Genomic DNA, 22,463 nt, shown 5'->3' with positions numbered 1-22,463 from the left:
GGTTAGGTCCTGATGAACTTATTGTAAATTGAAAGTATCTTCAGTCAAAAATACATTTAATACACCTAAGCAAGTGAACATCATAGCTGCCCAGAACAAACATGCCCAGAATAGTTCCATCAGTGTACAGTTGGGGAAAATCATCTAATGCAAAGTCTACTTTATAACAACATATTGAATAACTCATGTAAGGTACTGAACACCCACCATACTGAAAGTGAGAAACAGAAGTGTAAAATTTATCAATTGTTCTCGTGATTGTGTGGCAGACTGCAAGCTGTGGCTGGCAGCTGCCACCTAGCATCATAGGAAGGATCACACCACATAGCACTAGCCTGGGAGAAGATCATAATTCAAAATTTGGAGTTCAGTTTCTACTGAATGCACATCACTTTTGCACCACCATAAAGTCAAAAAATTGTAAATTGAATTGTCATGAATCAGGGACTGCCTGTATAATGCAGTTCTTTGGTATGGACGCCTTTGGGTTCATTTTGTTTAGAAATCTCTTTGGTTTCTGGACTTGGATGTCTGTTTCCTTTTCCATGTTTGGAAAGTTTTTATCTATTATTTCTTCAAATAATTTTTTTGCCCCTCTCTTTTCTCTTCTTCTGGGACCCCTATAATGTGGACGTTATTCCATTTGATGTTATCCTATGGGGCTCTTAAGCTCGCCTCACTTTTTAAAATTCTTTTTTTTAAATTTTTGCTGCTCTGTCTGGGTAAGTTTCATTGTGTTTTCTTTTAGGCCAGTGATACATCCTTCTGCTTCATTTAGTCTTCTGTTTAACCCCTCTAGTTTATTTTTCAGTTCAGTTATTTTATTCTTCAGTTCTGTGACTTGTTGGGTATTTTTTTTTTTAAGTTTAAAAGTATTTTCTGTATCTTTGTTGAAGTTCTGACTGTGTTCATCCATTTTTCCCCCTATTGTCTTAAGCATCTTTATTACCATTACTTTGAATTCTTTATCGGGTAGATAGCTCCCATTTCATTAATGTCTTTTTCTGCAGTTTTGTCTTATTCTTTTGTTTGGAGCATAGTCCTAAGTCTCCTCATTTTGCCCTATTCTCTGTAGTTTCTATGTATTAGGTAAAACAGCTACTTCTCCAAGTCTTGAAAGGGTTGCCTTGTATAGGAGGTGATGTGTGGGACCTGGAATCACAATCCTCCCTGGCCATTAGGGCCAGGTGCCCCAGGGTGGTCTCCTGCATTGGCTATGTGTGCTCATCAGCTATGGGGTGGCTGCTGTGGAGGCAGAGCCATTGTACTCCCAACTGTGCTAGCAGGTTAGTGGAAGACTGCCATAAAGGCACCCGCCAGTATAGGCATTATCAAGGTCTGGTGTGATTGCAGAAATGGTAGCACTTTTGTCCCTGGAAAGGGTCCCAACAGATTCTTGTGTCTCTGGCAGTCCCTTTAAGATTTGCAAGTGGCTCTCCTTCATATACGACATACGGTCTAGGTGCTTTTCAACCGCTGCTTTTGTGCTGAACTCTGCCTGGCCTGAGTCTGCATGCAAGCACTTTAAGGGTGGGTTCTTTATCCTGTAGTTTTATGGTTCTCCTGGACATACTTCCCATTGGTTTTATGTTTCATGGTCTTGTCTCCCCAGTTCAGGAATCAAGGTCGGTGTACCTGATATGGAGTACAAACCCCTCAACTTTAGGGGAAAGTACATATTTTGGAGATCTTTCCAGAAAGTGAGTCACCATGCCTGGGGTGGGGTTTTTGGCAAGAGCATGTACCTGCCTCTCCCACCTATCTTGATGTGGTTCTTTTAGCCTTTGCTGTGGAGGTATTGTTCATTTAGTTTTGGGGACTTTTTCAGAGAAATTTGTACCATATGTAACTGAAGAGTTGTTGTGCCAGTGAGAGTTGAGGAGTTGAGGATCTTCCTATGGCACCATCTTGAACTGATCTTTCTGTCTTGTACATTTTTGGTCCTCTTTTTCCTTTCTTTCTTCATTTATGTTACATAAAATATTTTATAGTTATAACAATTGATTTTAAGCTAATAGGTACTCAATTCTAATTGCATGTAGAAACTCTACTCTTTTACTTTATCCCTCACACTTTTTGTTCTGATGTCACAAATTACATCTTTCTGTATGCTTGCCTATTAGGACATTTGCATCATTTTTGTTATTTTGGACACTTTTGTCTTTTAACTTCTATACTAGTGTTAAAAGTGATTTATGCAACTAGTGTTACTGTATTATATTCTTTATTTGTCTATATATATATTTATCTTTCCCAGAAAGCTTTATTCTTTTATATGCTTTGTTGTTGTTGTGTAGCATCCTTTCGTTTCAACCTGAAGGACTCCTTTTATCATTTCTTATAACACAAGTGATGAATTTTCTTAGCTTTTGTTTATCTGGGAAAAACCTTTATTTGTCTTTTATTTTGAAGGGCAGTTTTGCTTGGAATCCTTTTCTTGGTAGGCAGTTCTTTCAGCAGCATTTTGAACACATCATCCCATCTCTTCTGGCGTGTAAGATTCTGCTGCTAAGAAATCTGCTCATAGTCTTATGGGACCCTGTTTGTGTGTGATGAGTTGCTTTTTTTTTTTTTCTTTCAACATTCTCTTTTTGTTTTTGACTTTTGACATTTTAATCACAATGTACTTTGGTGTGGACTTCTTTAATTTATTCTAGTTGGACCTTTTTTGGAGGGGAGGAGTGGTCTTTTGAATCTGGATGTCTATTTCTTTCCCTAGAATAGAAAAGTTTTTTAAAAAATTTAATGTTTCATTTAGTTTTGAGATTGAGACACACACATACAGAGTGTGAGCAGAGGAGGGGCAGAGAGAGAGGGAGACACAGAATCCAAAGCCGGCTCCAGGCTCTGAGCTGTCAGCACAGAGCCCGACACAGGGCTCGAACACACAATCTGTGAGATCATGACCTGAGCTAGTTGGATGCCCAACCGACTGAGCCACCCAGGCATCCCCAGAATTGGGAAGTTTTAACCATTTTTTCCAATGACCTTTCCAATCCCTTGTATCTCTCTTCTCTTTCTTGGGACACTTATGAATGTAGTCTACTGGATTGTGTCTCATAAGTTCCTTATGCTTTCTTCATTCTTTTTTCCTTTTCTGACTGGATAATTTAAAATGACATATCTTTGAGTTCACTGATTCTTTCTTCAGTCTGATCAGGTGACTGTTGTTCAATTAAGTGAACAACAAATCCTTTGTGTTTCAATTCAGTTATTGTATCCTTTGGCTCCAAAATTTTAATTTGGTTCTTTTTAAGAATATTTTCCATGTTTTTGAAGTTAGTCTCATTTTGTTCATACATTCTTTCCCTAAGCTCATTGAGCATCCTTGTGATGGTCATTTAGTATATTCTTTATCAGGTAACTCATATATACCCATTTCTTTAGGATAGGTTTCTGTAGATTAATTTTGTTTCTTTGATTTGACCAATAAGTCAAAGAATATTAGCTATACTTATTTTATATTTTATTTTTAGAAATACTGTTATTTGAAGATGTTGTGATTCTAATGCTTTTTATTGTTGCTTCCAACTCTGGCTCATGGTAGTTTATTTCTATATATAATGTTGGATTACAGGCTCCAATACAACTGGACTATCTCAGTGAAAACTCTCCCTCAATTTCGGTTGTGGGTTTCCTTCTAACTAGGATTTGTATTTGTTCTTGCCTAGTAACTGAAGGCAGAAAAGCAAGACCAGTTTTTTTGTTAATTTTTTGTAATCCACACCCTTACAAATAAATTTGAACCTCTTTAAGGAAAAGCCATGAGTAGGATTATTCAGCGGAGTCTTTTTTTTCTCTCACCTTTTCTTATGAATGGATCTTTCTCATTTACACTTTTACTGGTAAAATAGCCCTGGATGTGTCCCAGCTTTATGAGGGTGTTCCCTTGATGCAATTTCTCAACTTGTTCTAGGCCTGCTTTGGATTCATATTTGATTACCAACTTTGATTAATTTAGTACAAGAGCTTGGGAGTGGGTCAGTGTTAGAAATAGAGTTCCTATAGAAGTTCTGGTTGAATCTCTGTGAGTGATTGAGGTCACAGTGCTGAAGGGTAAGGAGGAGAGAGAGAGAGGTCAACTGAGGAAGAGAGCTCAGGAAAACCCCACAGAGTGGGAGGGGCTGGAATCTGAAGAAAGTAAGATTGTGTAGTTTCTCCCTATGGTAAAATGGAAGGTTTGAGGACAAGGAGATAAAGAAAGGTGAAGACTCTTGAGAAAACATACTGTGATTAAGATGTCATTTGAGAGTAGTTTTCCTGGTGTTCTGGGATGAGTGGTCATCCCAGGATTGAGGGAAGGAATGAATGGTAGGGAAATGGAAGTATAGAGGGACTACTCTCTGTGAAGCAAAATAATTTATTGTATATAGTGTAAATAATTAAACACTAAATTTTATTTTATTATGCAATATTTAGTGAGGTATATAATTAACACATAATGTTATATTAGCTTCAGGTATAAAATATAATGATTCAACAATTCTATATATAACTCAGTGCTCACCACGATAGGTGTAGTCACCTGAATTTTAATTTTTAATGTTTAGAGAGGTTCCTGAAGAAGTTAGACTGTTTAGTCTTTACAAATGTCATTCTCTGCGTAGAGCACCAGATTTACAAGATTTCAAGGTCGTGTAAAATAAAAACAAACTACCCTATCTAAATAATTAGCTATTATATTTTAAAAAAACCTGAACTTATTGGGTGGAAAATATAGATTAAGATAAAGTAATATATANAGCTTAGCCAAAGCCTTTATTTAGGGACTTGTATAAAATTATAAGCATAGTTTATCCATTAGGGGTTAATATTAAATCAGACTTTAAATCAGTTAATTGGTGAAGCTAGCCTTGAAGACAGTGAAGATCACACTCCTAGATTCTTCTGGGTGACTGCAGGGCCTTTGCTCCTGTAAAGATCTGACAGGTCCCCTGGCCCTTTTCATACTGTTGTGTGGGACACTCTTCTGGGAGAAATTAATGTGTATGCTTAGAAAAAAGAGTTTCATGAACACACTCACTTGAGAAACTACTTCTTAAAAACTCTAGGCCTCTTTTGGAGACTCATAAATTCACTATCACATTAAGGGTTTTGAAAAGTAGAGTTTCAAAAAACTGTTGAGCTTGCGCTTCTCAAACTTATTTGAGTGAAGAAATGAAACAGTTTGTATGTGTGTGGCTCTGAGAGGAAACTACAGAGAAGCCTATTATTAACACTTTATGTAACAGTGTTTTATGGAACTAGTTTGGGACATTCCAATTTAAAATTACTAGTAAAAAAATAATCTTTCAAGTAAGCACAAGGACCTCCTATATATCAGGCCCTGTGCTAGGCAAATAGGCATCGAGACCATAAGATACTGACCCAGCTTCCTTGTTCACTGCTCCCCAAAACCCTACTCTGCAAGAGAACTCCAGTCATCTGTTGATCCTCAATTTGCACCATACAGCTTCATTTAAGAAATCTATGATTAAGTCTTTTTTGGTTCTAACAAACAGAAATGCAGCCAAACTAATTATGATAAATAGAGATGAGGTGAATAAGGGGGAGGTTATTGTACGGCTATAAAGATTTCACAGAAACAAAAGTATAGTTTGGTTTCATGAAAATCAGGATAGTATCAGACATGGAGTGGTTGCTTAGTCTGTATCAGTTTCCTTTGTGTAGTCTGGTCTTTTGTCTCAGTTGTAGTCTTTCTGAGGCTTTCTTATTTACTTACTTAAGCCTAATATGGCCATCTCAGCCCCATCTCCATATGACCTTTTGAATTCTCAAGTTGACATAATTGATTCCTGTCCAGTGAATCTATTAGCTGGCTTGGGAATGGTATCCACACTATTCTAGTCAACCAGGGGTGAAGAATGGTCAGTCACATGAAGTGTGAGGTTGTTCGTCAAGGGGTGGGGGCTGGGATGGAGTGGAAATTAAACATTTAATGCAATTGGGATGAAGAATTGTAGTGTTTGAAGAGGCAGGGAATGGTAAATTATTTCCAGCACATTCTGCTATTATGTGTAAACATTTGTATGCAGAATAAGTTCCCACCTTTGTTTATAGAACATGATTTCCAGAGGAACTAAAATATAAGTTACCCAAAATAGATAAATAAATGTGAAAATAAAACAGAATCTCCTGCTACTTTTGAGTTTTTAGCTAAAATGACCTTTTAATGTTGACAGGGATACACAGAAGTACCAAATATCTTCTGTTAATGCCTATGTAGAAGACTAGAAAGGATTATTGCTTACCTCATCTTCTGACCTACTGGAAAGACTTACTGAAAATTCTTTTCAGGTTGTTTGTAAGAATGCTATGCTGTTAAGTTACTTTGGAAGGGACAACTTCCTAGTTGGTCTGAATGTTGATGCAAAAGAACCTTGCATAACACTCCCATGACTGAGTCATGCTGTATGTGCCCATGTGAGTCGAACTCTTTTGGGTCACCAGTGATTGAAACAGGAATGTACAGAATAATATTCAGAATGCATCTTGTTATTTTCTTGTGTATGTCATGAAATGTAAATTGTGGAGGTGCATTTTGAGATCTCAGATCTCTTAGTGATTCAGCATGGCATCTTCTGTTGAACAAGTTTGAGCTCATTTCCCCCTGCTTCTTATAATCACACATGGACAGTCTACTGACCTTTCCATTGACAGATTCAGGCTTGACTCAGCATCCAGATGCAAGAGGACTAGAGACAAGAAGTAATTAATCCATGTTCAATTCTGATAATTTTGCCTTCTGATTATTAGTTTTCCAGGGAGAAAATTTATTGAGCATTTAGTCTTCAAAGATACTGGCTTCTAATATAGTTCTTTCTCACTATACAGTGACAATAGCATCATCCTGGTGTCTCCCTTAATCTCCCATGTACATTAGATGGCCCAGGTCAGGCTTTCAGGTCCTGATCACCCAGAGAAGGAGTGGGTGCTTTGAGGGACCAGTCGAGACCCTGGAATATGGCAATCTCATCAAATTCCTAACCGCTACTTGTGTCCATCCCTTTCCTTAGTTAAAAATGTCTATAGATATTTAAGACAGAGCCTTCCCCTGTGCTTCTTCTGACTCTTGAGTTATCTTTTTTTTACATACATGGTTATCCCATGAAGACTACATTTTACCTGATACTGTGAGTCAGCAGGCCCTTCCTAAAGTGCTTATTCTCCACTGTGTAAGCCAAGTAGCTTCTCATGATCTATAGACCAAGCCCAAAGATGTTTTGAGAACCCGTGTACTTTGATTCCAGGACTCTGTACAGGAACTCATTTTATATTGGGTGGAAAATAAATTTTAATTCCAGTTCATGTCCAATTACTTGTTAATAGCTATCTGGAATGTTTTGGGGAAGAATAGAGCCTATGTGCTTCAAGACAGAGTGGATACTGAATTAGAGTGCTAATGGTGGAATTGGTGGTTGGAGGTAGTGGCAGTATGCATGGATCCTTGCCCCATGACAATATGCTAAGGGATTTCTCCTCACCATCCTACAGGATAGCAACTTGCAAACATCATGATGGGTTAAGAAGCCCTTGGCTATGAGCATTAGGGAGATAAGGGAAGAGATCTTTCAGACAACTAAATGGCCTCTGAAAAGGGACATTGTGAAGGGGCTAAATTTTGACCATGGCAAGAAGGAGGAGTACTTAATTAGGGAGACTAAGTCCTTCATTGTTCCAACTACAGGGCATATCTGACACTCCTAATGGAATTATATTCTCCATATCCCCTTAAATTTAATCTGCACCTATGCAGTCATCTCTAAGGAAGGACGTTGTTGTGGGAATTAGTTCTCAGTGTGTTTGCCATGCCATGCCTCTTGTATAGTGAGTAATGGTTCATGTATTGCCTAGTTTGCTGTTATTTAGCATTAATGCATTGGCCTTGATTTAACAAAATGTATTGAAGCCTTCCATGCCAGACATCATCCCAGATGTTAGGTATAACCATAGGCTCTAAGTTCTTATCTGCCAGTCAGACTCCTGTGCTTATCATAGGTAACTGTCATTGCTTCATATATCTTGTTCAAAGTCTTGGGCTTCTGCTTTTGTCTCAATTCTCTGAGCTTCTCATCTAGTTAACTGCCTGCTTCCTGCCCCTCTAACTTTTGCTTTGTTTTCACAAGTCTCTGAGCCTCCTTCCCATAACTGGGATCCTGTAGCCTCTGTCTGTACATCTCCGTGGCCATTTGCCTACTGTAGGACTTTCAAGAATTATTCTTCCAGAATTTCTCACCCTACTCTCTACCTCTACCTCCATGCTTTATCTTGCCAATCGCTTTCCTGAGCCATGCTTATTTAAACTTTCCATACTCTGTGCTGAAATTCTGCTGTCAACTGGCCCTATACCCACTGTCTTGCTTTAGGTCTAGTGGGCAGGTCTCATGTCAGGGCCTCCCTCCCCCTAATCCTGATCCCCAGTGTTTTGTCACTGATAAATCTTGAGACAAGCTGGAATTAAAATATGTTTGGAAAACCATATTGGCAATCCACTCTACATGCCACATTAGAATATTCTCATTGTAATTATAATTAATATCCTTTCCTAGCTTGACTTTTTGGCTTGAAAGTGAACTGTGGTGGTATCTTAAATAAAGTTCCGGCCTATGAATGAATGCTTTCAAATAGCCCTAAATAAATGTAGTCTCTTTGTCAGAAATGATGTTTTCATGGATGGCACATAACAAGTATGGGATTGTGATTTTGTAACGTGTTTGAGACAAAACAAAGTGAAGTTTGAAAATGCTTAACACTTTGAAGTGCTCCTAAAAAATCAGTGTGGAGTTATCCAGTATTTTTTGGTTAATTGCCATTAAATGGTAGATGCTTTTGGTAAGCTATTTCAAATAATCTGGCTTGTTATTCTTTACAATGAAATCAACTCAGGATCATCGTCAAAACCAGTTTCTGGCCCATACCTTCTAGGGAAAGGAGCTCCGTGTGCCATTTTACATTGTGTGCAGGACGCACGATGGCTCCCTTTTTTTTTTTTTTTTAAATGTTTTATTTATTTCTAGGAGAGAGAGAGAGAGAGAGAGACAGCGTGGGCAGTGGAGGGTCAGAGAGAGGGAGTCACAGACTCTGAAACAGGCTCCAGGCTCTGGGCTGGCAGTCAGCACAGAGCCCGACGCGGGGCTCGAACCCACGAACCGCGAGATCATGACCTAGGCGAAAGTCAGACACTTAACTGACTAAGCCACCCAGGCGCCCCACGATGGCTCCCTTTTTGAACAACAGTAGGCTTTCGTGACAGAGGACATCTTTTATTAAAAAATTAATATCCATTGACAGTTTGGGAAGAATATTAAAACGTTTAGACAGTTTCCATTTTCTTCCTTGTACTTGCCTACAGACCCAGTATCAGAAACCAAGTGATTGTAGATCATACATATGTTTGATTTGAAATGAGATTTAATTGATTTGAAGAACCTCCAGTATATTTTTGAACATTCACATTTCCTGTGGGATTAGCAAATCCTGGCCTTGATCTGGGGTGGCAGGAAATCAGCACTGATTAGCTCTTTCAAGGTTATTTTAAATCTCAAGACAAGGGTTTGTGTTTAGAAATTGGTCTTCAAAATGGCATATTGAGAATGAAAAATGTACAGACAAAGCCAAATAGGAAGTAGGCAAGATTAGGGACTCTTGGGTTCATTTACCACTTGTTGCATGGTTTCATCCCATAGATGACGCTGTTCTTGAGCTGTAAGTGGTTGTGCCTCACTGCCATCTGGCTCAGCCAGCTTCAGCACCATAAGGTGAACTGAACTGTTTGTGGTAGGAAATAGTGCTCTATATTTGTCACGATGTACTAGCACAGACCCAAAGTCGGTAACTGCTTGACATTCCAGAAAACATTCTCATGGCAATGAGTTGAACTTCATGGAATGTCTTTTTCCAGTGGATGATGAAGTCATTCAGCAACAGTTACCTTTTGTGGAAGAAAATCTTGTTAAAAATTAGGTAGCCCCGGGAGGCGCAAGAGTTTGTGTGCTTGTTTTTGAAGTAGACACAGCATGGCTTGTATGTACTTTATTTAGACCAGAGGAAATACTGATGCATCAATATGGTAGCTTAAGAGCTCAATGTGGGGCTCAATGTGGGGCTCAGACTCATGAATTGTGAGATCAAGATCTGAGCCCAAGTTGGACACTTAACTGACTGAGCCACCCAGGCGCCTGTGAATCCTTACCGTTAGCAGCAACTAGTCTATGGATCTTACGCTGAGGTTCTCCCATCCCACTGCATCTGCTTCACTTAAATAAGCAGTGAATGAAGCATTTTACATTCTGAGCATCCACAGTCTCCTGTTTTTCCACCTTGCATGTCCAACAACTCCCATTAATAAGTTATTTGACTTCATCAGGTTCCCTTATCCACTGACACTTTTCCCTTTGCCCTATCTATCACCTCTTCCTGTCTTTACCACCATCTTACACATCCAGACAGTCCATGGCTCATTACCCAAGAGCATTCTGATTAGCTTTTTTATTTTCCTGCACCTGTGTCTTTTTTTGTCATATTCATCTGATACAACTCTAGTAAATGCAAATATCCATTTATTCTATGTCTGTGACTGAGAGATGATGGAGAGTCTCACTCAGTTGGGCTTTCACCACAACTGTGTTTATCTGGTCACCCCACTGTCCCACTCTCTTTAATGCTGTAATGTCCAGTCTCATATTTCCCAACCCTACTCTCAGTTGATGACCTCACTCCTTATTCCATAAGAAAGTAGAAGCATCTAACGAGAGCTTTCTCAGCTTCCCACCACCAAATCATCATGGGGCTGGCATTGCATCTGTGTTCATTCTGTGTGCTGAGTGCTTTGCTTATTCTTTTTCTTCATAACCAAATTTCCTAAACAAATGTTTGCGTGGGCCGTCCCCATTCCTTAGCTGTTACCTAGTCCCTGAGTCACTGCAGACTTCGTTTGGTCCTCACTGTGACACCAGAACAGCATTTGCTGAGGGAATGAAAGACCACTTTGTGGGCATTTTTTGGTCCTCTTCTTACTCTTGTGACTAACTCCTCTTCTGCTTGGACTTGAGATGGTGGTCGTCTTCAGACTTATCCCTGCCTCTCCCCACTCTTTTTTTCCCTGCTTTTTTCCTAAATGACGTCATCTATGTGATGGCTTCAGTTATCAATTATAATGAACAACTCTCAAGTTTTATCCACAGTTCAGACTTTTAGCTGCTCCCCAAGTTCTTTTCATTTGCAATTTCCACAGGAGTATCTCAGAAGCTCTTCAGAAACCTAAATGTCACCCATGACATCTTGTTCTCCCCCAGTCTTCAGCTCTTGACCATCACATTCAAGTCATTATCAACTGTAGTAGATTTTACCACCTTAATATTTCTTTTTTTAAGGTTTTTAATTCCAGTTAAGTAACATACAGTGTTATGTTAGTTTCAGGTGTACAAGATAGTGATTCAACACTTCCAGACATCACCTAGTGCTCATCACAACAGGTGCACTCCTTAATCCCCATCACCTGCTACATCCCTCCTCCTACCCGCTTTCCCTCTGGTAACCATCAGTTTCTTCTCTACAATTAATAGTCTACTTCTTGGTTTCTCTCTCTCTGTCTCTCTCTCTTTTCTCTTTGCTCATTTGTTTTGTTTCTGAAATTCCACATATGAGTGAAATCATATGGTATTTGTCTTTCCCTGACTGACTTATTTCACTTAGCATTATGCTTCTAGCTTCATTCATGTCATTGCATATGGCAAGATTTCATTCCTTTTGATTGTTGAATAGTATTTCATTATGTATATATATATATATACACACACACCTCTTTATCCATTCATCAATTGATGGACAATTGGGCTGCTGTCATAATTTGGCTATTGTAAGTAATGCTGCTTTAAATATTTCTTGAATCTATTTCTTTCCATCTCTCTTGTCAGGACCCTAACCTAATACACCATCACTGAAAAATTTTTTTGAGATAATTGCAGATTCACATGTATTCTAAGAAATAATAGACACAGACCTTGTGTACCCTTTACTCAGTTTACTCCATTGGTAAAGAGATGTCCTTTGATAGGTAAATTGATAAATAAACATCCAGACAATGGAATATTATTCCACACTAAAAAGAAATAAGCTATCAAGCCATGAAAGGGCATGAAGGAATCTTGAATGCATATCACTAAGGGAGAGAAGCCAAGCTAAAATACATACTGTATGATCGCAACTGTATGTAATTCTGAGAAAGGTAAACTATGGATACAGTAAAAAGATCAGTGATTGCCAGGGGCTCGGAGGGGGAAGAGATAAATAGGCAGAGCACAGAGGATTTTTAGGGAAGTGAAAATAGTCTGTATGACACTAGGATGATGGCTACATGTCATCATACGTTTGTCCAAACCCATAGGATGCACAACACCAAGCGTCGAACTCTAATGTAAACTACACACTTTGGATAATTAGACTGTGTCAGTGGAGGTATATCAGTTATAACAAATGTCACACACTGGTGAAGGGTGTTGATAATTGGGGGAGGCTGTGGATATAGGGGAAGGAGGTATATGGAAAATCTTTGTACCTTCTGTTAAATGTTTTTGTGAACCTAAATCTAAAATTTCTGTTTTCTTAAAAAGGACATGAGGAAGCATCCTTGTCATGATGTTGATGTTCTGTAGTTTGATTATGTCAATATCAATATCCTGACTGTGCTATTGCACTATAGTAGTGTGAAATGTCACCAATCGAGTAAACGGTTTTCTTTTGACCATACATTCTCATTTGGTACAATATGGATGGGCTGAGATTTCCAAATTTTCAATTTCTGTTTCCTTTTTTCCTGAACAATTCTGTCTTTAAGTAATTTCTCCCCCCCACGCCACGTTGTACTATAAGCAGGCAGAAGGAGCCAAGCTGAACCTTCAATATTTTGTTTAGAAATATCTTCAGCTTGGGGAACCTGGGTGGCCCGGTTGGTTAAACGTCTGACTTCGGCTCAGGTCATGATCTCATGGTTCATGAGTTTGAGCCCTGAGTCGAGCTCTGTTCTGACACTTCAGATCCTGGAGTCTGCTTCAGATTCTGTGTCTCCCTTTTTCTCTGCCCCTTTCCTGCTCACGCTCTCTGTCTGTCTGTCTGTCTCTCTCAATAAACAAACAAACAAACAAACAACAAACAAACAAATAGGGGCTCATGGGTGCCCCAGTCAGTTAAGTATCCAACTTCAGCTCAGGTCATGGTCTTGCAGATCATGAGTTTGAGCCCCACATAGGGCTCTGTGCTGACAGCTCAGAGCCTGGAGCCTGCTTCGGAATCTTCAGAATCTCCCCTGCTCACATTCTGCCTCTCTCTGTGAATAAATAAATAAACGTTAATTTTTTAAAGTAAATAAACATTAGAAATATCTCCAGCTAAATACCTAATATCATCACTTGTAGGCAACCTTCCACAAAAAGCTGGAGTAGGATAGCAGGACAGCCCAGTTCTTTGCCACTTTGTAACGATTGCCTTGCCTCCAGTTTCCAAACACAGGTTGCTTATTTCCATCTGAGACCTCATCAAAATGGCCTTTCCTGCCCATAGTTCTAAACATTCTGTTCGGCGTTCCTGAGGTGTTCTCTAAGAAGATTGAGACAATCTCTATAGCTTTCCTCTTTTCTTTCTGAGCTCTCAGCGAAGTTGCCCTGAACAGTCTGTTCATAGCAGTGGAGACTTTTTCTAGCATAAACCACAGATCTCTTCCCGTCTCTACCCATTGCCTGCCTCTAAATGGCTTGCACGTTTTTAGGTATTTGTTACAGTGGCATCCCACCCCTCAGTACCAGTTTCTTAACCCACTCGTGCTGCTATAATAGAATAAGATAGTCTATGTGGCTTAAACAACAGACATTTATTTCTCATAGTTCTGGAGGCAGGGAAGTTCAAGATCAGGGCACTGGCAGATTTGGTGCCTAGTGAGAACCTACTTCCTGGTTCACAGATGGCCATGTTCTTGCTCCTGTTAATCTTAAAAATAAAACTGTCAGTTATTTTATCAGCAAAAATGGGTTTATTTGGGAATGATAGAGAACTACAATTCAGGACACGCAAGCTATGGTAAAACCACAGTCAAGTCCAACAAAAAAAGGAAAGGGATGTTATTTTATGGAGATGAAGGAGGGAGTTGGGAGGGTTTGTTTTGAATGAAAGTCTATTGGAGAAAAGCAAGAGTTCAGGGTGATGGTGGTTTCTCATGGGCTGAGTTGCAGGCGCAGTTGATTTCTTGTAGAGGGTGACCCTTGAACAACATGGGTGTGAATGGCACGAGCCTATTTATACTTGGACATTTTTCAATAAGTACAGTACAGTACTGTAACTGTATAGTACTTCCTTATGACTCTCTTAATAACATTTTCTTTTCTCCAATTTACCTTATTGTAAGAATCCAGCATACAATTCATGTAAGACACAAAATATGCTAATTGACTATTCATGTTATTGGTAAGCCTCATGGTCAACAGGAGGCTATCAGCAGTTAAGTTTTGGGCATTAAGAGTGATACGTGGATTTTCGGGGCACCTGGGTGGCTTAGTCTTAAGCGTCCGACTTTCGCTTAGGTCATGATCTCGCGGGTCGTGGGTTCGAGCCCCACGTCGGGCTCTGTGCTGACTGCCAGCTCAGAGCCTGGAGCCTGTTTCAGAGTCTGTATCTCCCTCTCTCTCTGACCCTCCCCTGCTCACGCTCTCTCTCTCTCCTAGAAATAAATAAAAATATTAAACAAAAAAAAAAGAGTGATACGTGGATTTTCAACTGTGTGTGTGTGTGTGTATGTGTGTGCGGGGTTTGCTATTGTTCAAGGGTCAGCTATATACCTTTTTGTGTGGGGCCTGCAACTGATCATTCCTTCCTGTTGATGACAGTTCTGTTGGGGTCTGTAATTGATAGCCATTCTTGTAATTGACACTTTCAGGAGTCCTCCTGACTCCACTTTAGTGAGGTTCTCCTCTGTCAATTTTCATACTCCTAATACTATCATATTGGGGTTAAGGATTTCAACATGCAAGTCTAGGACATAGTTGTTTAGTCTTCAGCCAATACATCTTTTGTTTAAGTTTTTATTTAAAATATATTTATTAAATAAACACTATAGGAACAATAATAGGGAACAAGTAAGTATTTAAAGAATGCAATCTTACCTTCATCCTTATAATTCTATTTGGTGATCCTTAATTGTGTTTGGTGGACCAGCCGCTATGCAGTCTTCATTTTCTTGTGATCATTAACTAGTTATCTCTGCTCAAAATGTTAAAAATTATATATTGGTAAAGATATATTTAATGGCATAGCTAAGGGTTAAGGAAGAAACACTTCTTCACTAATTAAAAGGGAATGAGGAGCTCTCAAAATGTAAACTTGCTGAGTTTTATGTCACTAATCTAAAATTTTAAAGCTTGTTTATTTATTTCTTTATTTTTATTTATTTAATTATTTATTTTGAGAGAGAAAGAGAAAAAGAAAGAGAAGAGAGAGAATCTGCGCAGGGGAGGGGCAGAGAAAGAAGGAGAAAGAGAATCCCAAGCAGGCGCCATACTCTCAGCATAGACCCGACGTGGGGCTCAAACTCACGAACTGTGAGATTATGACCTGAGCCGAAATCAGGAGTTGGATGCTAAACCAACTCTGCTATCCAAGCGCCCCTAAAAGTTTGAAAATCTTTTTTCACATTATACTTGGTAACATATATTGTTACTTCACATTATGTATCCACTCCCCAACTCAATTTTTCACCAACAAGCAAACAAACAAACAAAGAACAAGCAGACAACCTTTGTGCCTTCATAATTATCAATGGTTTATTGGGGCATCTCTGTTCAGAATTCTTTGCTCTTCACTCACAGCTCCATTGCAGATTCCCTTCCTATGGTTTGAGAAACACTAATGCATTATTTATAACACTAACTTTTGCCCTGTGAACAGGGAAGATAAACTTTTAAATTAGTTCATGTGATATCGTTTTTAGTAGCATTCATTACCAAATCAAGCAAAAATGTAAATAGAATAAACCCTGTTAATTATGTTTTGCCTGAGATTCATTGTAGCCACAGTTCTATTATATGGACGCAGTTATCTGAGAGATTTATGACATTTTACGACCATTTATTAATTGCCCAACATTCTTCAGATATCATATTAGGCCTAGTAGGAAGAATAAAAAGAAAACACAAAATCTATCGGCTTCGGTTTCCCGGCACCACACAATGGGACTTTCAGTGATGATAGAAATGCTCTCTATCTACACTGATATGAAAGCGATGGCTTTTGAATGCTTGACATTGTGGCTAGTGGGTCTATGGAACTGAACTTTTACTTTAATTTTTCTTAACATTTCTACTGAGATATAATTCATATATCATAATTCACTAATTTAAAGTGTACATTACCACAACCTTGGAACATTTTCATCACCCCATCAAGAAACCCAGAACTCATTAGTGGTCGCACCCCAAATTCTCCCCATCTTTTCAGCCCTGGGTGGCCGCTAATCTTTCTGTCTCTATGGATTTCCCTATTTTGAACATATCATATAAATGCTATCACAATATGTGGTCTTTTGTGACTGGCTAATTTAATTTTAGCTTATTTAAATTTAATAGCCCCATGTGGCTAGTGGCTATTATGAGAAGCAAATGAAGTGAAAGACCACAACAGATCCTTAAGGAAGGCTGAAGGGTAAGGAGAAGATAATCCTGAAAAATGGGGATATGGAATATAGGTCAGAGAGATTGGAGATGAACCCAGATGGAGCCTGGTGTAATACAGATTCCTGGAGGAAGGGATGGTTAACGGCACCAAATAATACAGAAGGGTCAAGAAAGAATAGTTTCAGTATAGTGATCGGATAAGAATCCTGATGACAAAGGGCATTGGCATGTGGTGTTGGTGAAGTATAGGCAGCTGGAATTTTATGTCATTTAGAATTTTATATCATTAGTGGGAATGAAGAGATTAAAGATGATTGAGCAGAGTTCTGAAGGCTGTGAGTGAGGGAGGAACCAGGGATATTAGCGTAGGAGCAAGCCTTGGGAAGGAAGAGTGAAGTCGTCTTTCTCAGAGGCAGGAGTAAGTAAAGCAAAAGTAGGTGAAAATACAGAGCAATGTTTACATAGAAAGGAAGGAAACTAAAGGAACTCATTTACTTAACAAAAGTGGGAATGAGGCCTTCTGTGGGTAAAGTTTGGTTCCTCCAACCATCAAGATCAAATGTGAGATCAAATGTGGAGAAGGGAGTTCTCCAGATGGCCTAGGGCTCTGGGAGGTGAGTGATGGATACTTATATTCTGGTCCTGCTCAGATGAGTGTGTCTCCTAGAAGTGACAAACATTTTCAGATACATAAAAAACCACATGAGGTTCAGAGATCCAGATGTGTCAATTTTCACTTAATGAAAAGCGACAATTGTCCAAAAGTTTACATATGAGATCTTCAAAGATAAACTGTATCAGTATATGCACCCTCCCTCCTACTTTTCCATTCCTCCTTCCCTCCCTTTTCCTTCTTTCTTCTTCCCTTCCTTCCTTCTTCCGCCCATCCATTTATTTTTCTTACAACTTGTAGAAAACACTGTATCTTCTTTCTCTGTGCCCTCCAAGGAAAAATGGAAACAAAATACAAAACTTTGGAAAAGTCCAAAATTAATCTATACTATAATGAATACAGAATTTCATGTTATACATTATAATAAAACTAGTTTAGGTTAGTTTAGTATTTTCTTATTTTTCCAAGCCCCCTTCCCCCAGCCATGTTACAACAGTTAGCAGAAGAGCCAGGAACTGCTTTGAAAATCTCAAATTAAAAAAAAAAAAAACAACTATGCAAATATAAGAACAAAATATACTAATGAATTAGTATTGATTTAATTAATAATATGCTTGAGAGCATGCTTCTATATAGAAGTTTTAGAAATTAAAGCTAACTTTTATGGTATTTTCAATCTATAAAGTTATACAGTCATGTATTTATGTATTTATAGGTATGCATGTATGTACTTATGTATTTATTGATTTCTTTTAGGCTTTTAAAACCAAGGATGGATATCTTGTAGTTGGAGCAGGAAATAACCAACAGTTTGCCACTGTGTGCAAGGTAATCTGTATCACTGGGGTGGGCTCATTTTGCACAAAGCCAGGAAAGTTCAGTTTGGCCTAGAACAATGTTCTTAAGTCTGCAGCCAACTCCGGACCCCTGCCTTCACACCTAACACTGTGCCATTTTTATACTTACAAATGCTAAGGACGTGGTCTGAATTAGCATTCTGACTATATATATTTTTTGAGGTATCTGGCTGTATTTTGAAATGAAGCATAGCACATAGTAGCCTAAATTATCCTCAGACATGACCTGACTACCAATCCAGTGAAAATGAAAGGAAAGAAAAAAATTCATTAAATGTTTTTCTTTAATGCTTATTTATTTTTGAGAGAAAGAGACACAGAATGCGAGCGGGGAGGAAGGGAGAGAGAGAAAGAGAGAGAGAGAGACAGAGAGACGGAGAATCCGAAGCGGGCTCCTGGCTCTGAGCTGTTAGCACAGAGCCCAATGTGGGGCTTGAACCCACATATTGAACCATGAGATTACGATCTGAGCTGATGTCAGATGCTTAACTGACGGAGCCACCCAGGCACCCCCCAAAAAATGCATTTAAAGGGAGTTTTAATGCCAGGATATTTTTCTTCTCTCTTCTCTCTTTCTCTCTCTCTTCTCTTTCTCTCTCTCCTTCCTTCCTTCCTTCCTTCCTTTTCTCTCTCTCTCTCTCCTCTCTCTCTCTCTCTCTCTCCTAATAACATGAGATCTAATTAGGCCCTAATACAATGAAATACCATATTTATTGTATTAACCACTAGAAAACAAAAAAATTTCAGATTAGGCTTTATAAGTACCTTTCTGCAAAATTCATGCTTTAAGGTGTTCGCAATTAAGGGTATTTTAAAAATGTTACTCCTCACTGGTTTTCAAAAAAAAAAGGCATTGGAATAATTCGAGATAATTTTATATTGAAGATTTTACATTTTTGGCATCACTTAGACATTTTTTTTAATTTGATGTCTTTACCACTTACCTAGATTTTGGGGGGATTTGTTTTTTGTTTTTATTTAAGTCTTTGGGTTCCCATTCACTTTTCGAGTTCTAATCCCAGAACTCTGATCTAGCTTTAAAAATATGCATTTAAGTTTTTATTTTATTTTATTTTTTTCATGTAGGGGAAAGGCCTCACCTGTTGAGGACATTTTCCTGATGGAGGGGTTTATTTTTTTGCACTCCTCATAAGTACCACTAAGAGCTTCCAGTTTCATTAAAGATGCCTGAGAATTCCTTAGAGGACCCTTCTGTATTGCAGTCCACTTACCATGCACAAAAACTCTTTACCGCGGTGCCTCTTTTGTAGGAGAGGGTAGGGAGCGTGGCTCAAAACCACAGCAAAGGGGTGGGAAGTGCCAGGGAGAAGGTGACAAATGGAGAGAGTTCCTATTGCAGGGAGGGCTGGAGCATCTGAAGTGGGGAAGAAGGGGCTTTCACAGCGGTGACTCTGAGTAAGTGTAGAGAAAATTGATTCAAACATTTGATCCAGGATCAAAGAATCTTTATTATGAACGGTCAATGTTAAAAATATGAAACATACGGAAGCCGTTGCCTGTGAAGTCATTTGCGGACTCTAGCTGCAGAGATGTAAAAGCCAGTTCACTGCTATAAATGAGTACAGATTTTCTTCCTGGGCCATATGTTTTGGAGTTCTCTCTCTCCAGAAAGGGGGACGGGGTGGGGAAGGGGAGAAATTACTGGTTGACATATTCTTCACTGTTGAAAATAACTGTACTGAATTCTTTTTATTTTTGATTCATTACTGCTGATCAGTTTGAAACTTTTGAACTTCCTCATAAATATCCATAAGAACATTTTTTTGGAAAAGATTTTTATTTCAAAGCAGAATATTTGCCATAAGTCTGAGTACTAAAATATGACTTGCTGTTGATGGTGTGTTAGGATACATTTGTTTAAAAGGAGACCATCAGAGGCCCTTTGAGAGTGGTACACTTGACTTGTTTTTCCATATGTGAGTTAGGAATGATAATCCCTGTTGTGAGCCTGGGAGACAATGTCTATCAAACTCTTTGAAATAGTCAGAAGAAAAGTTTTATGTATCCAGGATTTTAATGCTGTTTACATCACTTACTAGGCATCTTGAGCAAACGTTGCAATCTAATTGATTTTTTTTAACCTTCATAATTGTATCCTTACATGTAAACTTGCCCTAGAAAACCTTTTAATCTAAGAAAAATGATCTGTTCCCTTATGCCATATGTAGTGGGTTTCTTCTAAGTATTTTTTGTTCAGATTTGTCTGTTGCTGAGGGCCTTATAGAAGATGAGGCCCCCAGGTTTTCACATGAAACCCATCAACTGTTCTCTTGCCTGTTAAAGCCCTCATAAGAGATAGGGTGGCTTGGGGCTCCTGAGTGGCTCAGTCAGTTGAGCGTTCAACTTCAGCTCAGGGCATGATCTTGTGGCTAGTGAATTTGAGTCCTGTGTCGGGCTCTCTGCTGACAACTCAGAGCCTGGAGCCTCCTTCGGTCNCTACCTCTCTCCCCCCCCCCAAAAAAAAGACAAGGCGGCTCTACCTCCTAGGGGAAAATATAACAGTATTGTCTGTGATGGATGAGTAGATTTCCTTGGGCCTAATCTCTTTCCAAAATTGAATTTGATATATTGGTTGACTAATACTCTGGGGGAAGGGGTCCTACTAAGGAGCTCTTATTGTCAGGAAATAGGGTGAGAATAAGAGCAGTTGGGTTCAAGGCCTGGGGTTCAGAAAATCCTCCAGCTTATAAACTGAACCTTGGCTTAGAACAAATCCCATTTTATGTCTCTTAACGTGATACAGAAGAGTAGGCAACATGAGCATATGTAAGCTATTTTAAGCTGATTGATGCCAACACTAATGGGTATTCCTATTTGAAGTACATTGACATCCTTTTAAAAGTCATTTAGACTGAAAGTTTCTTTTATTGGAGGCAATATGCATTGGTTCTCAACTTTAGCATGCATAGGAAATCTCCTTGAGCTTCATAGCCAAAGATTTCGACCTAGTATGTCTGAGGTGGGGTATAGGAAACTTCAATTTTAATAAGCATTGTAGCTGGTTTTGAAGCAGGTGGTCTGAGGACATTAGAGCACAGTTCTAAGGCATTCTGTGAGTCTTGGAACTCGTCAGGTGACCCCTGGCAGGATACTTAAACTTTGCTAAGCAACTGGGTTCTCATGACAAATGAAGATTATAATACATGACTATGCTAATATATAACTTTTGGGATTTTGTAAGAGTTAGATTGGATAAGGAGTCTGTCCACTCCTGGCTCCCAGTATGCACTTAACAAATGGCCTCTAGAAAAATTAGGTTGGAGGGGTGTCTGGGTGGTTCAGTCTTGATTTCAGCTCAGGTCATGATCTCATTGTTTGTGAGACGTAGCCTCCTGTAGGGCTCTGTGCTGATAGCATGGAGCCTGCTTGGGATTCTCTCTCTCCCTCTCTCTCTGCCCCTCCCCTGCGTACTCTCTCTCTCTCTCAAAATAAATAAATAAACTTAAAAAATTGGGTTTGGAGATTCTAGTTCTGGTTAAGATAGAGTAAGCACACTTCTCCCTATCTCTTCCACTGAACCCAGTGAAAAAACCTGGATAGAATGCATGAAGCATCTATGAGAGGCTATGCGAAGGCTCTGAAAAGTAAGCAGTAGGAGGAGATTTGGGGAAGAACACCAGAATTTAAAGTACCTCTAAGGCAGCAGTAAGTTTCTCTGCAATGGCTTCCTTACATGGGTACAGTAGAGCCTGAAGCATGGACGTGGCACTAGGAAACAGAGCTGAGCCCTAGGCGATGACCTTCCTTCCTGGAGTGAGGACCACCAAAGTGAGCTCTCACAGAGAGAGTGTGGAAATCGTCCATCTTTTCTCCCTCTCCACCTGTTCACACCCCACTCCACAAACAACCCTGTAATGGCAGGAGCAGATGAACAGGAACTGACTCTGAGGACGGAGAACTTTCCTCTTTATCTGTGAGCTGTGATCCCCAAGAAAGCGGGGTGAGTCCTTGTTGCCTTTTTCCTTCTCCTCCCACTGCTTGGCCTCCACCCTGCAAGCTGCTGGGGAGTGGGCTAACTAAAGGGGAGCCCCAGGGAACTGGAAAGACTGCAGAGAGGCCTGAGCTTTGGAAAGCCCTGGAAGTTGTTTGTGAGCCCCCCACTCACCGCTGAGCTGCACATACACTGATCGGGTGTGAACCAGCATACCAAAGGAGTTAAGAAATGAGTTAACAAACAGATGACTGCCCAGGTAGCATCATGACTATTAAGTGGGGCTGCTGGAGGCCGGCTGCGGCACGTCCAGGGGTCCCGGAAGGCGAGAGAGAGTGAGAGCCCCGGAGATTCTTTCTGTCCACCAGGCAGGCATCTCTGCTCTG

General features: G+C 39.5%; 1 protein-coding gene across 2 annotated transcripts in view; it reads left to right on the top strand.

Moving 5' to 3' along the window:
* The window catches only part of SUGCT (succinyl-CoA:glutarate-CoA transferase), a 707,967-nt gene that overhangs the window by 268,399 nt on the left and 417,105 nt on the right, over nt 1–22,463 (top strand). For both annotated transcript variants that reach the window (XM_077781125.1, XM_077781124.1), the window contains one exon: nt 18,025–18,096. In XM_077781125.1, coding sequence (XP_077637251.1) covers nt 18,025–18,096 — 72 coding nt within the window. The remainder of the gene's footprint in view (nt 1–18,024; nt 18,097–22,463) is intronic.

The sequence above is a fragment of the Crocuta crocuta genome, unplaced genomic scaffold, assembly GCF_008692635.1.
Source record: "Crocuta crocuta isolate KB4526 unplaced genomic scaffold, BGI_CrCroc_1.0 scaffold108, whole genome shotgun sequence".
Lineage (NCBI taxonomy): Eukaryota > Metazoa > Chordata > Mammalia > Carnivora > Hyaenidae > Crocuta > Crocuta crocuta.
The sequence above is the reverse complement of the archived record's forward strand: the minus strand, read 5'-3'. Positions and strand labels throughout refer to the sequence as shown.